Source organism: Oryctolagus cuniculus, chromosome 13, assembly GCF_051225735.1.
Source record: "Oryctolagus cuniculus isolate XC-2025 breed Fujian yellow rabbit chromosome 13, ASM5122573v1, whole genome shotgun sequence".
Lineage (NCBI taxonomy): Eukaryota > Metazoa > Chordata > Mammalia > Lagomorpha > Leporidae > Oryctolagus > Oryctolagus cuniculus.
Genome location: NC_142879.1, coordinates 96,969,813 through 96,983,282, shown reverse-complemented (window position 1 = coordinate 96,983,282; position 13,470 = coordinate 96,969,813). Strand labels below are relative to the sequence as shown.

Sequence of the window (13,470 nt, the reverse complement as noted above, 5' to 3'; positions counted from 1 at the left end):
TTCTAGACCTCAGAAGTTGTGCATGTTATTAGAAAACCTTTCTAGATTCTTACTCATGTCTCCTGCACAGCTGCTTCCAGGAAGTAGACTTTGTTAATGCCATGACAACAGAGAGAGGTGACTGGAGTTAACAAGTGCTTTCCAGGAGTTACCCCAAAGTTTTTAGTTTGGATGGGTTTTGCCTAAAGAGCCAGGTGTATGAGATACTTCCGAGAGTATTTATTTTTGAAAGTGCTGTGTCTCAGGCTGCCTTCTCTAGTGCACATCCTGATGAGTGTGATCACCCCCAGGGCGAGTCTGAGTGTGGGTGATCTTATAGAGCTCATTTCCTTTGGTTCTTTCCTGGCTAATTGCGAGAGGCAGGAGGATGTTGAAGATGCCACTTCAAGTAGAATGAAATGCCAATCTAGCTAGTGATTGCAGAGAACTGAACTTAAACATCTGACAGTGTGCCTGAGACAGTGGAAGTGTGAAATGTTAAAATCCAGCCTGCTGTGCATACATAAATACTCCAAAATCCATCAGAACTTTCTAGTCCAACTTTGACACTGCAAAGCACCAGATCCTTGTTACTCTGTTTGCTAATAGAAAATCTTTACCTTTTGAGACTGATGGCAATGTGCAGTGTAGATGTTTTATAAAATTGTTCAGCTGAATATTTTTAGGGGACCATACAAAGAAGATGGTGATAAATGACAGGATATACACTCCCTTGGGATCTAAAATTTATTTAAAAAATGATGCAGGGTTGCTACCATGGTATAGTGAGAGAAAGAGTCAAAGATGGAAGTAAAAACCTATCTATAAGATAAAGGAATGGAAGAAAATATATGTAAACGCCAAAATAGCTTTATCTATAAGATAAAGGAATGGAAGAAAATATATGCAAACGCCAAAATAGCTTTTAAAAACTGTATTCATAAGGTGTATCCAAGAATGTATATCTGTGAAGTAATCCACTATTTATAGTAATAATAAATCTGTAACATTTCCCATGTAGTCACGTCGATGACCTTTGCCTTATTTGATGATGATGATGATAATTAGGATGTTGAATTATGAAGCCATTAAAATTCATTATCCTACAATGCATGGATATTACTGTACACTGTATGTTTCTATAGTACAGTAGGAAATAGGAACATAGGAATTTAAGGAACTGTATCTTATATTCCCTGACTTTCTATTGGATTTCGGTACAATCTCTTAGACTGCATTTATTTATAAATAAATGAATATACACATAAATATATAAATATAAATAAATGAGTTGGCTTTGAACAAATGTACAGGAACTTAGCATAAAGTTGTAGATAAATATACGAGATAGCCCTGCTGTTCTTCATGCATCTTGTGGGAGATACACTGGGTAATTTAGCTAATCTGTTAAATTCTTGGAAAAATGGTATTAAGAATGGAATTCTACCAATTTTTTTAAAAAAATCATTTAGGAAAAGGAATTTGCGGTAAGATTGTTGGTGGTTTGGAAAGAGGACAAAAGCTGTTGAAACACAGTGAAAGGCTCTAGATTCTTATATTTTTTTGCTTGCATCTAGGCTTTTGTCAGAATATTCTTGGTTCTAGTCCAGACCTCTCAGAGCCACGAAGGGAGTGGAGTCATCCTCCCGGAGTCTGGAGGGAGCCTCATCCTTCTATGGAGAGGGGTTGTATAAACTCAGAGTCCTGTGTGTGCAGAGACCGTCTCTGAATCAACTTTTCATTTGTGGTGCATGCAGCATGCCAGTCAATGCATTTCCTGCCTTCCCACCACAGAGTTCTGCCACAGAGCTTTGTGTGACCTTTGCAGGTCTTCTACCGGGTCTTCTCCCTGAATATCTTTCCATCAAGCCAGCAAGGAAATAAATGCCTAATATGGACAGAAAAGATCTAAGGGAGCTCAAATCCGGTGGCTCAAAACATGCCTAATGTCCAGAAACTACAGATCCTTGCAACCCCCCAACCCCTCCTCGGCTAATGCATCAGAATCTTGGCCAAGGAGCACGAGGTGGGAATTTGGATTTGAACAAACTTCTCAGGGGACCGTGATAGACAAACCAAGCATGGAAACAATGGAATCTAATATAATTCTAAACCTGCAGGCAACATATCTCCCCGAATATCTTGGGTCAGTTTGCATTGATATAAGAATTGAAGACTCCAGGGATGGATAATTCATGATCTATCTAGCTGAATGTTTATTTTTTTGGGGGGGATAAAAATGAGGAATATGAAATTTCTGAGGGGCAGCGCCGTGGCTCACTAGGCTAATCCTCTGCCTAGCGGCGCCGGCATACCGGGTTCTAGTCCTGGTTGGGGCGCCGGATTCTGTCCCGGTTGCCCCTCTTCCAGGCCAGCTCTCTGCTGTGGCCAGGGAGTGCAGTGGAGGATGGCCCAGGTGCTTGGGCCCTGCACCCCATGGGAGACCAGGAAAAGCACCTGGCTCCTGGCTCCTGCCATCGGATCAGCGCGGTGCGCCAGCCGCAGCGCGCCGGCCGCGGGGGCCATTGGAGGGTGAACCAACGGCAAAGGAAAACCTTTCTCTCTGTCTCTCTCTCTCTCACTGTCCACTCTGCCTGTCAAAAAAAAAAAAAAAAAAAAAAGAAATTTCTGGAGCCACAGGCATCCCAGGGAAGTGGGGCTCTATGGCAACACCAGGGCTCTGGTGTCGTCTCTTAGATGTCTGCCCTCAGGGGGTTCAGATGGATCAGCAGACTTTGAGCTAGGGGTCTCAGGGGGCTCATGAAACCTTTAGAGCTTTCAGGATAGCTGTGTCTTCAGAAAGGTCCCCAGCCAAAGGAGTCACTCTAAGACTGCTCAGGAGTCAAACATTTGCTCCTAAAAATTCCAGATCAGACTCAGATCTCTCATGGGCCTTCTAGTGATATGATGTTTGCTTTAATGGTTGTTTAACACTATCTAGGAGCCCTGATGACGACCTCAGGGGAATGGACTGAACATGTCTGTGTTTTGCAGTCTCAGTGTTTGTGAGCGTAATGACATAGCTGTGAGTTTGGGGGATAGTAGATCCATAGAACATGGACCCTGGGCTTCATTTGGGAACATGGGCCCCTGAGCTGGTGCTGCAGAGAGGCTGGGGTTTCTATGGGTTTAACCAATAGAAGGTAAATGGTGCTGGCTGCTGACTTCTGAGAATAGTCCTAACTGATGTTTTCTCAGCTCCCTGCATCAAACCTTTCCTGCCATTCATACAGATGCCATGGCACTTGCATCCCTGTATACAGCATCCCAGCCCTCCTTGAAGGGTAGCAATGAGAAACACTGCATAGATCAGCACCATGGAGAGCTCCCACCCCTCTTGCTTTCAGGGGAACCTGGTGCTCTAAGTGGAAGCTGCAGAAGATATTCCTGGGCATCTCTCTGAAGGTCCCGTTCAGGCAGAGGACAGCTGGCATTTGGGTTTTCTTGCCCCTTATGGAGTGAATAAGAGAAAGGTGATGCATGACTTTTGGCCAACAAGTCCACTTTACAAATTTGCCAGGTGCCTATCTTCTCTGCTCTCCCGGATAGGAGGCGTTGGGGAGAGATGCCAGCCTAACTCCGAACCACAAGGCAGGCGGTGGCATCTCATTTGTGCCTGGCATAAAGGCAGCACAAGTGGGAGAAAAATGCTTTATTTTTTTCTCCTACAAGCACCTGCCACTTCTCAAAAGCACCATGAAATAAAAGACATCTGTGTCTGGAAGTGAACCCCAGGGTGCCTCCGAGGATGTATTTGTTTGTTTTTCTAAACTACTGACATTGCAAGTTGGAGTTAAGGGCTGGAGAAGCCCCAGTTGTGCTTGATGTACAGAGACAGGGGAAGCCCAATGAGCTAGAACTGTCTCTTTGGAGACCAGCGGGTGTCAGGCATGGCTGGGGCTCCTGCTGTCCTCACTCGGCCCTCTCCTGATTCTTGCAGGGACACAGGGACCAAATAGGAGCTGGATAAGCTATTCCTAACTGCAAATGCTTTGCAGAACTTCCTCCCAGCACTTGGGAGCTCCCAGGTTCGGTCTTCCTGAGAAAAATGGAGAGTGATATCAAGTGGACAAAATTTAATGATTTTATAGGATCAATTTGTATCATGTAGGTCTAGCTTGATGAGCATTTACAAGGAAAACAATTCAGCTCCATGGTGTTTTCCTGTCTTTCTCTTTCCGAGAGCTGCACAGTTGTGCAGGAATGCCCTACACGATCCCACTGGAGACCTGCATGCTTCCTCTTCCCACTGAGGAAGAGCTGTGGTCACTTCTCACATTGTCCAGGCAGGCCACTCCAGCTCTGTCTCCCTTCTGTGGGCAGTTCCTTTAATGATCTGGCATGTATTGGGCTCTCTTTTCTAGATTCTCCATTTAACTTGATTGTCCCATTTACTCTGCAACGGATGTGAAATGTCCTTTAAAATTCTGACATGGGGAATCCCATCCGATCACTCTCCCAAGGGGAGAACGAGAGGTTGGAGAAAAGCCAAAAATCGTAAAGGAGTATGAATTTCTCTGGTCTGACATCCATTCTGAGGACTTGAGGAATAGGCTGAATACAAATAGCATTAAAAAAATTCCCCTTCCCGCCCCCACCTTCTTTATCTTTGGTGGTGGAACTTGTTACAAGCCTGGGAAACAACAAGACACTCAGCAAATGTTTATTTTTCCTTTAGAAATTAGAACACAAATGTAGACTTCCATAGGAAGAAAACCAGAAGGCCCATAGCAAGCCTTTATAACTGTGCACTGTCCATGGTATTTCTACTGGAATGTCCTCTGAACACAGAATAAGCCTTCTGATGTTTCAACACTGGACCAGATCTTTCACTATATACACATATTTATTTATGTTTTGGTGTAAAATATTTTTGTATTTTATTTAGCTGGAATGAAAAATCCAAAATGTTTTGCCTGTGATCATATCTGAGTGGTAGAAATACATATACAGCTATTTAACTTCACTGCTTATGTTGGAAGCTGTTCCTAGGACTGCTTCTGGAAAGGCCTTAGAGTGTGAGTGTGTGGGGTCTCTAACTACACGTGCACATATGTACGTGCAATATATAGACATACAGCACCAATAATAGAATTTCATCTTGTGCTTAAAGAGAGGTGGAGTCATCTCTGGACATATTTTCTTCTACGTGGAGATGCTGAGACCATCAGTGTGACACCAAAAGCAGAGACCTAATCTTGTTTCCACTCCCCCCACCCCACCCCGAGTATTCAGTGTCACCAGTTCTTGCTGACAGAGATGACCAATAAGACTCAAGGGCACATGGTGCCTTCTTTCTCTCTCCACTGATGAATGCTGACAGGGTGGGGTCAGCTGGGGCTGGGGGTTCAACAATGGAACTTGGTGTTAACTTGGGGAGGCACCTTTGCTAGGTGTCATTCACCCATGGCTTACTGATCAAAGCTGAGCTTTATTTTCTCCAAAATTGCAAACAAAGGCAAAGAGAGCCAGTTTGAATTTGCTCCCACCCCATATCATGTTCATTTCCCTTCTCCTTCATTCTGTTCTCTTGCCTGGGATATAGGAATTGTTTGATCTAGTAAAATGAAGTGGAGAATTGTGGCAATTAAATAACTAATTTCAGACCTCAAACTACTCTTCTGCCAGTGCTCTGGGCATTGCAGACTAAGACTTGGAGGTAGGATTATCCAGTTAATTGCAGATGCAATCCACTTCTAGCATCTTAGGGCCCTGGCCATGCTGAACACAGGGTGCTTTGGTTCCGATAGGCTCAGCCAGGGAAAGGAGAGCTTGGGAACTGTTTGTTTACAAAAGGTAAGAATGCTGTCTCTTACGGTCTGTGGTGATCTCGTAGGGAGAGTTGAGTCTTGCGTCTCCGCAGGGGGAAGTGCTCACGTACAGGTGGAAGAGAATGTTGTCTCGCAGCCGATAGCCTCCCTCCTTTAACCGCACAAATATCGATCTCTCGGAGTCCTCTCGCCGCTTGCTAGGGTCACAAAGAGGTTCCGGGTCATTTGTTACAAACCAAACCAGAAATGTTCCCAACAGGTAAATGCTTTTGTCCTGTCTTGCAGAGTGGTGCCCCATTGATTTCCTCCTTTATACTCCATACTGTGGTTTCTCCTTGCACCAATGCTTCTAGAATGAGTAACAATGAAACCACGTGAGCGCAAACACAGTCAGCAGCGACCCTGCCATCCTCACCCACCCTTAACATTTATATTTCAGGTTTACCTTTCATAAAGCCAGCATCCATATGTTCATAAAATTTGTTAATCCTACAGATTCACAAACACTCCAAAGGGCAACATCTCACAGTGGATTGGTGACTTGACAAAGCTTCCAGGTGCAACCCATGTGTGTATTACAGGGAAAAGAGATTTTAAAAGGAGATTGAGCTTGGCAGCCAGAATGACCAGGTCATGACAGTAAGGAGTGAGGAACCCACTTTTCCTCTGCAGCCAACCAGGGTAGATCTGAAAAAAAATCCTGGGTCTCCTAACCTTGGAGGGACACAGGCTGTATGCCCTTTGGAAACCTCCGCACTCACCCCTGAAACTCATATTGGAGCGGCCCCAACTTAGTCTCGCCAGAGCCTGCAGTGAGCCTTGCACAAGTGGCTGCATTCCTGTTTCCCCTCCTGGATTTCATTCTGCCTGCTTCCTAGCCGTCTACATTCTGCCAGTCTTGCTGTTTTTACATGTTCTGCCCCATTGGTGATGGATTCTGTTTTGCTGGGCTCTGAGACTTCACAGGCAGCAGAACAGATATTTTCTCCCCAGGAAACCCTGGAGGCGTCTACCAGCCTTTCTGCCTCTATGCTTTGGCTCCTTCCACTCTCCCCCCGCCCGCCCTCTGCCCCAAAACACCCTGCCTGCATAGATGTGAAGAAGGCTGTCTTCTCTGTGCCCCCTCGGAGCAAATATGCCTCTTCCCTGGGCTTCTCATTGCAGAGCCGGGCAAGCTACATGGCTGTGCTTGAACCTTGTTCCATTTTTCTGGCTTTTTGTGGTCACTGCTGGAGCCCCCGTGCAGGGCAGGAACCAGGCTACGGTTGTCTTTGAATTCCTCCCAGCTGGCAGCACAGTGCTGGGCATACAGCCAGCTCTTGGTAAGCGTTGGCCCGGTTGCCTTCTATGACACACACAAGAGATAAGGGTACTCGGAAATATTTCCAACTGAGCAGTTGGATATTCAGGAAAAAATCTTTCCCCACATTCTGAGAGATTTCCAAGTCCATTCTCCAACGTCTAACTCTGGCCGCACCCTGGAACTGAAGTGGCAATATACTAGGCTGCCGCTCACTGCTGAGGCTCAGATAAAAATTAATTGAGTGTATTAAGGTATTGCTTTTATGTGAGTCTGTTTGGCGTACATTTGGGCCGTTTCCCCCTCTGTGTGGCTTCTGCACGTGCTCATGGGCATGGATGTGTCACTCACTACAGCCCTCCTGAGATCCCATTGTTAGTGGATTTGAGGAGCACTACTTCATTTTAAAATTTTTTTATTATTTATTTTTTTTGACAGGCAGAGTAGACAGTGAGAGAGAGAGAGAGACAGAGAGAAAGGTCTTCCTTTTGTCGTTGGTTCATCCTCCAATGGCCACTGCGGCTGGCGCGCTGCGGCCAACACATCGCGCTGATCTGAAGCCAGGAGCCAGGTGCTTTTCCTGGTGAGGAGCACTACTTCAAAGGATTGGAAAGGGCTGCTAAGAGAGGTGAGGAAGGAACATCTTTGGCAATGAGGCTAACGGTAGTCACATCACTGGCATTAAATAGCCCCATCCAGGAACGCATCTGAGCTGCCAGACCTACGGACGTACATGTCCACTTCTGCTTCTGCTCCTGTTTAGTATGTCTTAGAGACGGGTGCCAGCCTGCCTCTTCCTAGAGCAGACTGCCACCAGAACCCTAGAAACTCCAACACTGGAACACATTTCTGGGGTTCTCAATGGCCTCTTTGTTCCAGAATACCCTTACTAAAAAAACCATAAGCTTGGAGGTGGAGGCACAAAACAGGTAACCTCTCAAAAGCCAACAATAGATGCTTTAGTCACATCACCTAAGGATGAGGTCTAGAAAATGGGACACATTTGAGAATGTGGCATACAGAGAGAACTGGGTCAGGAGAGGGTGACCTTGCCCAGGAGGACAAGGGCTGGCAGGTACTGAATGCCAGAGGCAAACCTGCCACTGTGTCTGATATGACAAGAGCTGGAACTTGTCCGGTGGATACTGAGCCTGTGGCTTGAGGACGAGGCCTGGGGACCAAACAAAGTGGCACCCTGTCTCTGGCATCTTGGAGGGCGTCCTGGCCGTTCTTACAGAAGCTCTGGACACGTGAAGAGGTTTCCTTGGCTGAGAAACTCTCAAAACAGGGCTGGCAAGGGAGAAGAGAGGCTCTCTGTCTGTTGGAAATAATGAAGCCTGGGTTCAATTTGAAGTGGATATAATTTCGTGAAAACTGAGCAGAGAGGTTGACTTCAGCCTTGCACCTTTGCTTGACTGAAATGCCCCTTTCCCAGGGAGCAGCTGACATTGATCTGAGTAACCTCACAATGTAACTCAACACACTTTCAGTTCAATCAGTGCTATGCTGGGTCTCAGAGAGCAAGAGCGCCCATCTCCCAAGACACTACATGGTTTTTGTTTGTTTTCTTTTCTTTATTTCTTTTTAACATAAAGCTTGTTCTGGGCTTAGAACCTGGAGGCTGTGGTGCAAGAGCATTGCCTTGATACAAGTCCACAGTAAGGGGATGCAGTTTAGGCTGGAACTGGGTGGGTTCCTCCCTGTGGGAGAACATCCTTATGCCTCTGTAGCTGGTGCTGTCATCTTCTTATCCCATTGGTGTTTAGAGTTTGAATAACTAACTGGAGAAATACCTTGGAGGGATATTGACAGCATGGAAAATACAGAGATAGCTGTCTTGTGAAGAGATCTTTAACAAGGAATCATCTCAAATGTCCATCAACTCATGACTGGATAAGGAAATTATGGCATATATATGCTACGGAATACTACTCAGCTATAACAAAGATTTAAATCCTGCCTTCTGCAACAAAATGAATACAACTGGAAACCAGTATACTTAGTGAAATAAGCCAGTCTCCAAAAGACAAATACCATATATTTTCCTGATCTGTGGTAACTAATAGAGTGCCAAAAATGTAATGCATAGGAGTGAAATTGACATTTTTAGCTTTGATGATTGTTTACAGCCCCAAACAGTGTTTTTTCCCCCTTCTTACTATTTGTTAAACTCTTAGTGTAGGTTTAATCTTATCAGTATAAAGTAAACTGAAAGTAAATCATGGCCGGCGCCACGGCTCAGTAGGCTAATCCTCCACCTTGCGGCGCTGGCACACCGGGTTCTAGTCCCGGTTGGGGTGCCGGATTCTGTCCCGGTTGCCCCTCTTCCAGGCCAGTTCTCTGCTGTGGCCCGGGAGTGCAGTGGAGGATGGCCCAAGTCCTTGAGCCCTGCACCCCATGGGAGACCAGGATAAGTACCTGGCTCCTGCCATCAGATTAGCGTGGTGCGCCGGCCGCAGTGCGCCGGCCGCAGCGGCCATTGGAGGGTTAACCAATGGCAAAGGAAGACCTTTCTCTCTGTCTCTCTCTCTCTCACTGTCCACTCTGCCTGTCAAAAAATAAAAAAAAAAGAAAGTAAATCATTGTACAAATTAACAGAAGGATTAGGAGAGAAAGGAGGAGGAAGGGTAGGAGCATGGGTGAGAGGGAGGGTAGGGTGGGAAGTATCACTATGTTCCTACATCTGTATTTATGAAATACATGAAATTTGAATACATTAAATAAAATTTAAAAGATAAGAAAATAAAAATTTAAAAAGGAGGGCTTTACTCTGGCCTCAGAATCAGCCCTTAAGGCATTTGGATCTGGCTGAAGAGCCCATGAGAGTATTTTAGGCATGGAAACCCAAGACACTCTGGAAAAACAAACAAACAAACAAACAAACAAACAAAAAAACACCCTAAATGAAAGATCTCTGTGAGTGAGATCCCAGTAGAAAGAATGGGCTATCAAAGAAAGAGGTACCTTTCTCTGAAGGGAGGAGAGAACTTCCACTTTGACTATGACCTTGTCTAAATAAGATCAAAGTTGGTGAACTCAAAAGGCTTCCATAGCCTTGGCAACTCATGACTAGAGCCTAGGGAGATTACTGACGCCATAAACAAGAGTGTCAAATTGTTAAGTCTACAACAGGAGTCACTGTGTACTTGTTCGTCATGTGGGATCTCTGTTCTTAATGTGTTGTCCAGTGTGAATTAATGCTATAACTAGTACTGAAACAGTATTTTACACTTTATGTTCTGTGTGGGTGCAAACTGATGAAATCTTTACCTAATACATACTAAACTGATCTTCTGTATATAAAGAGAATTGAAAATGAATCTTGATGTGAATGGAATGGGAGAGGGAGCAGGAGATGGGAGGGAAGTTTTGGGGGGGGAAGCCATTGTAATCCATAAACTGTACTTTGGAAATTTATGTTTACTAAATAAAAGTTAAAAAATAAATAAATAAATAAATAAAAGTGAAAAAAAGAAAATCTTGATGTGAATGGAATGGGAGAGGGAGCGGGAGATGGGAGGGGTGCGGGTGGGAGGGAAGTTATGGGGGGGGAGCCATTGTAATCCATAAGCTGTACTTTGGAAATTATATTTACTACATAAAAGTTAAAAAAATAAAAAGGAAGGCTTTAATTTGTGGGGTTCTTAGTGATGCCCTGAATGTTTTAAAGGAGAAAAATCAAATGGGATGACCATGCCAGAGTGTGTGCCTGTGTGTGCCTGCGTGGTGTGTGCGTAAAATTCATAGGCAGACAGGCTGTTTCTGCAAAGAGACATGATTCCCTTTCTGTTTCCTGGCTGCTCACCAGCTGCAATGTGTCAAGAGCCTCAGCAGCCCAGAAGACCACCCAGCCCGCCAGCCCCCTGGCAACGGCCCCTTTACCTGAGGTGCAGCTCCAGCTGTGCGTAGAGGAAGTGCAGAAATGCCCTCCTGGCCACAATCTCTGCGTGGCAGTCATTGACCACCAGCCCCTGGTCATTGATGTGCTCTCCGCTGATGCACTTGGTCCCTGAGGACAGGACGATGACCTGTGCCTGTCTGGCGTCCAAGCCTGGGGGACACAGAGCGTGGTCAGAACAGCCCAGGCTTCCTCCCCTCCCCCACTCCACCCAACATGGGACGAATGGGAGGCTTATCACCACTGGCGGCCTTGCTCTCTTTGACTTGAACAAAAGCCCTGATGCTGACCAGGATATGATGTGCATGGTAACGTTTGATTCATTCTGGGGTTTGTGTAAAATGAAGCAAGATGGTACCTGTAGGGTTTTGTTTTGTTCGTGGTGTGGCTTTCACACTTGCACCCCTAGAAGACAGGCTGATGACATTTTTTTTTTGACAGGCAGAGTGGACAGTGAGAGAGAGAGAGAAAGGTCTTCCTTTTTGCAGTTGGTTCACCCTCCAATGGCCGCCTCTGCCTGCACACTGCGTCTGGTGCATCCTGCTGATCCAAAGCCAGGTGCTTCTCCTGGTCTCCCATGCGGGTGCAGGGCCCAAGCACTTGGGCCATCCTCCACTGCACTCCCGGGCCACAACAGAGAGCTAGCCTGGAAGAGGGGCAACCTGTACAGAATCCGGTGCCCCGACCGGGACCAAAACCCGCTGCAGGCGGAGGATTAGCCTAGTGAGTCACGGTGCCGGCCAGGCTGATGACTTTACTTTCAAGACTCTGTTGATGTCTCAAGACCTAGACCAACGTGCTCACCTTTTTTTTTTGCCAAATTGCTGCACCTGACATGCTGTTTATTTATCTGATGGGAAATGGGGGAATTTGCATTTCCCCTATTTCTGCGTAGGAGTCGGGGAAGGGGAAAAGGTGATAGAGACAGGACAATGACCTGCCACTGAGGAGGAGACACAAGGCCACTGTCACACCCAGCTCTGGGGGAAGAGGGAGCCCAGTAGCTGCTGGCTTCCGACTGAGATTCTAAAGGAGAGGAGGGAAAGACCCTTAGGCTCAGGTGCTGTAATCATCCAGACTCTTCCCAGAAATTCTGCGGTCGCCTCATCTTCCAAGGCGACAATGGCATCTTCACTGGAAGACTGGCTGATGGGAATGTGTTAGGCACAGAAGGTAGCTGAAGGCACAAGACAGGCTCCAGAGCCTGAGGCCCCGCCCTACAGACACAACTGTAATCACCAGTGAGGCACTGCCGGAGGCTTAGCAGGGAGATACTTGTGCACATTTGGGGACTGTGTGGTGTGCACTTGCTTCACCTCCCCACAGGGGAGCCCAGCTGTTCCTCAGGGCCTCAGGATTCAAGGGAGCAGCTGAATGCATGTGTCTGGTCCCCCATACCTTTCATTCCACACACACATTTTTCTCAGTCTTGTTCCACAAGGCATGCTCTTGCGTGGTGTGCAGACACCCGCCTTTCCCATTGTCTCTCACCTTAACTGGGGCTTGTTCTAGGTTCGAGAAAATCTCTAAATCTGCGGAAGTCAAGGTCCAGCGGTTTGGAGCAGTCAGAAGTGTGTGATGTCATGCACACAGAGATCTGTACCTTACGAGCACTTATAAAAAGCCTAACATGGGGCCGGCACCGCGGCTCACTAGGCTAATCCTCCGCCTAGCGGCGCCGCCACACCGGGTTCTAGTCCTGGTCGGGGTGCCGGATTCTGTCCCAGTTGCCCCTCTTCCAGGCCAGCCCTCTGCTGTGGCCAGGGAGTGCAGTGGAGGATGGCCCAGGTGCTTGGGCCCTGCACCTGCATGGGAGACCAGGAGAAGCACCTGGATCCTGGCTCCTGCCATCGGATCAGCGCGGTGCGCTGGCCGCAGCGCGCCGGCCGCGGTGGCCATTGGAGGGTGAACCAACGGCAAAGGAAGACCTTTCTCTCTGTCTCTCTCTCTCACTGTCCACTCTGCCTGTCAAAAAAAAAAAAAAAAAAAAAAAAGCCTAACATGGCCATAGGAACACAGCTCAGGCTGAACAGTGTGAGTTCTTATTAATATGGTGGCAGGGCTGCTTTCCAAACACATGGCCTTCCAGCATCACGTTCCACAGGCTAACGCTGGGGCCAGAGGAGTGGTGCCTTGTGGGTGCAGCCCCTCCCTCACATGTTTCCCTTTCAACAGGTGAATGGTCGTGGGTGATGTGACCACGTGCACACGGAGGCCACTGCACCTGGCAGCTCCTGGGTGGGAGCTTCTTGTGATCCTGGCAGCTGCTGCGGAACCAGGCTTGGTTTATTTCTGGGACCACATTGAAGAGCTGTGTCTACGGGATGCATCTGATATTTCCCGAACCTTACGCCCAAGGATGATGTTGTAAATCAGTAACGACAGTGAAAAGAGGTGGAGTTTCCGATTTTAAACTGCAAGATTTTCCACTTCCCTTGAAGAGCCACAGGATGGGTGGCAGAGAGGGAGCAGGTGGTAGAAATGCTGGCACTTTCTGTGTCTTTGCGTGCATGTGTGGTACA

General features: G+C 46.9%; 1 protein-coding gene across 2 annotated transcripts in view; it reads right to left on the bottom strand.

Annotated features, from left to right (window-relative positions):
• Positions 1-13,470, bottom strand: part of ADARB2 (adenosine deaminase RNA specific B2 (inactive)) — a 561,341-nt gene that overhangs the window by 42,651 nt on the left and 505,220 nt on the right. For both annotated transcript variants that reach the window (XM_051832432.3, XM_051832433.3), the window contains 2 exons: positions 10,933-11,101; positions 5,796-5,947 (listed from right to left, as the gene is read on the bottom strand). In XM_051832432.3, coding sequence (XP_051688392.3) covers positions 5,796-5,947; positions 10,933-11,101 — 321 coding nt within the window. The remainder of the gene's footprint in view (positions 1-5,795; positions 5,948-10,932; positions 11,102-13,470) is intronic.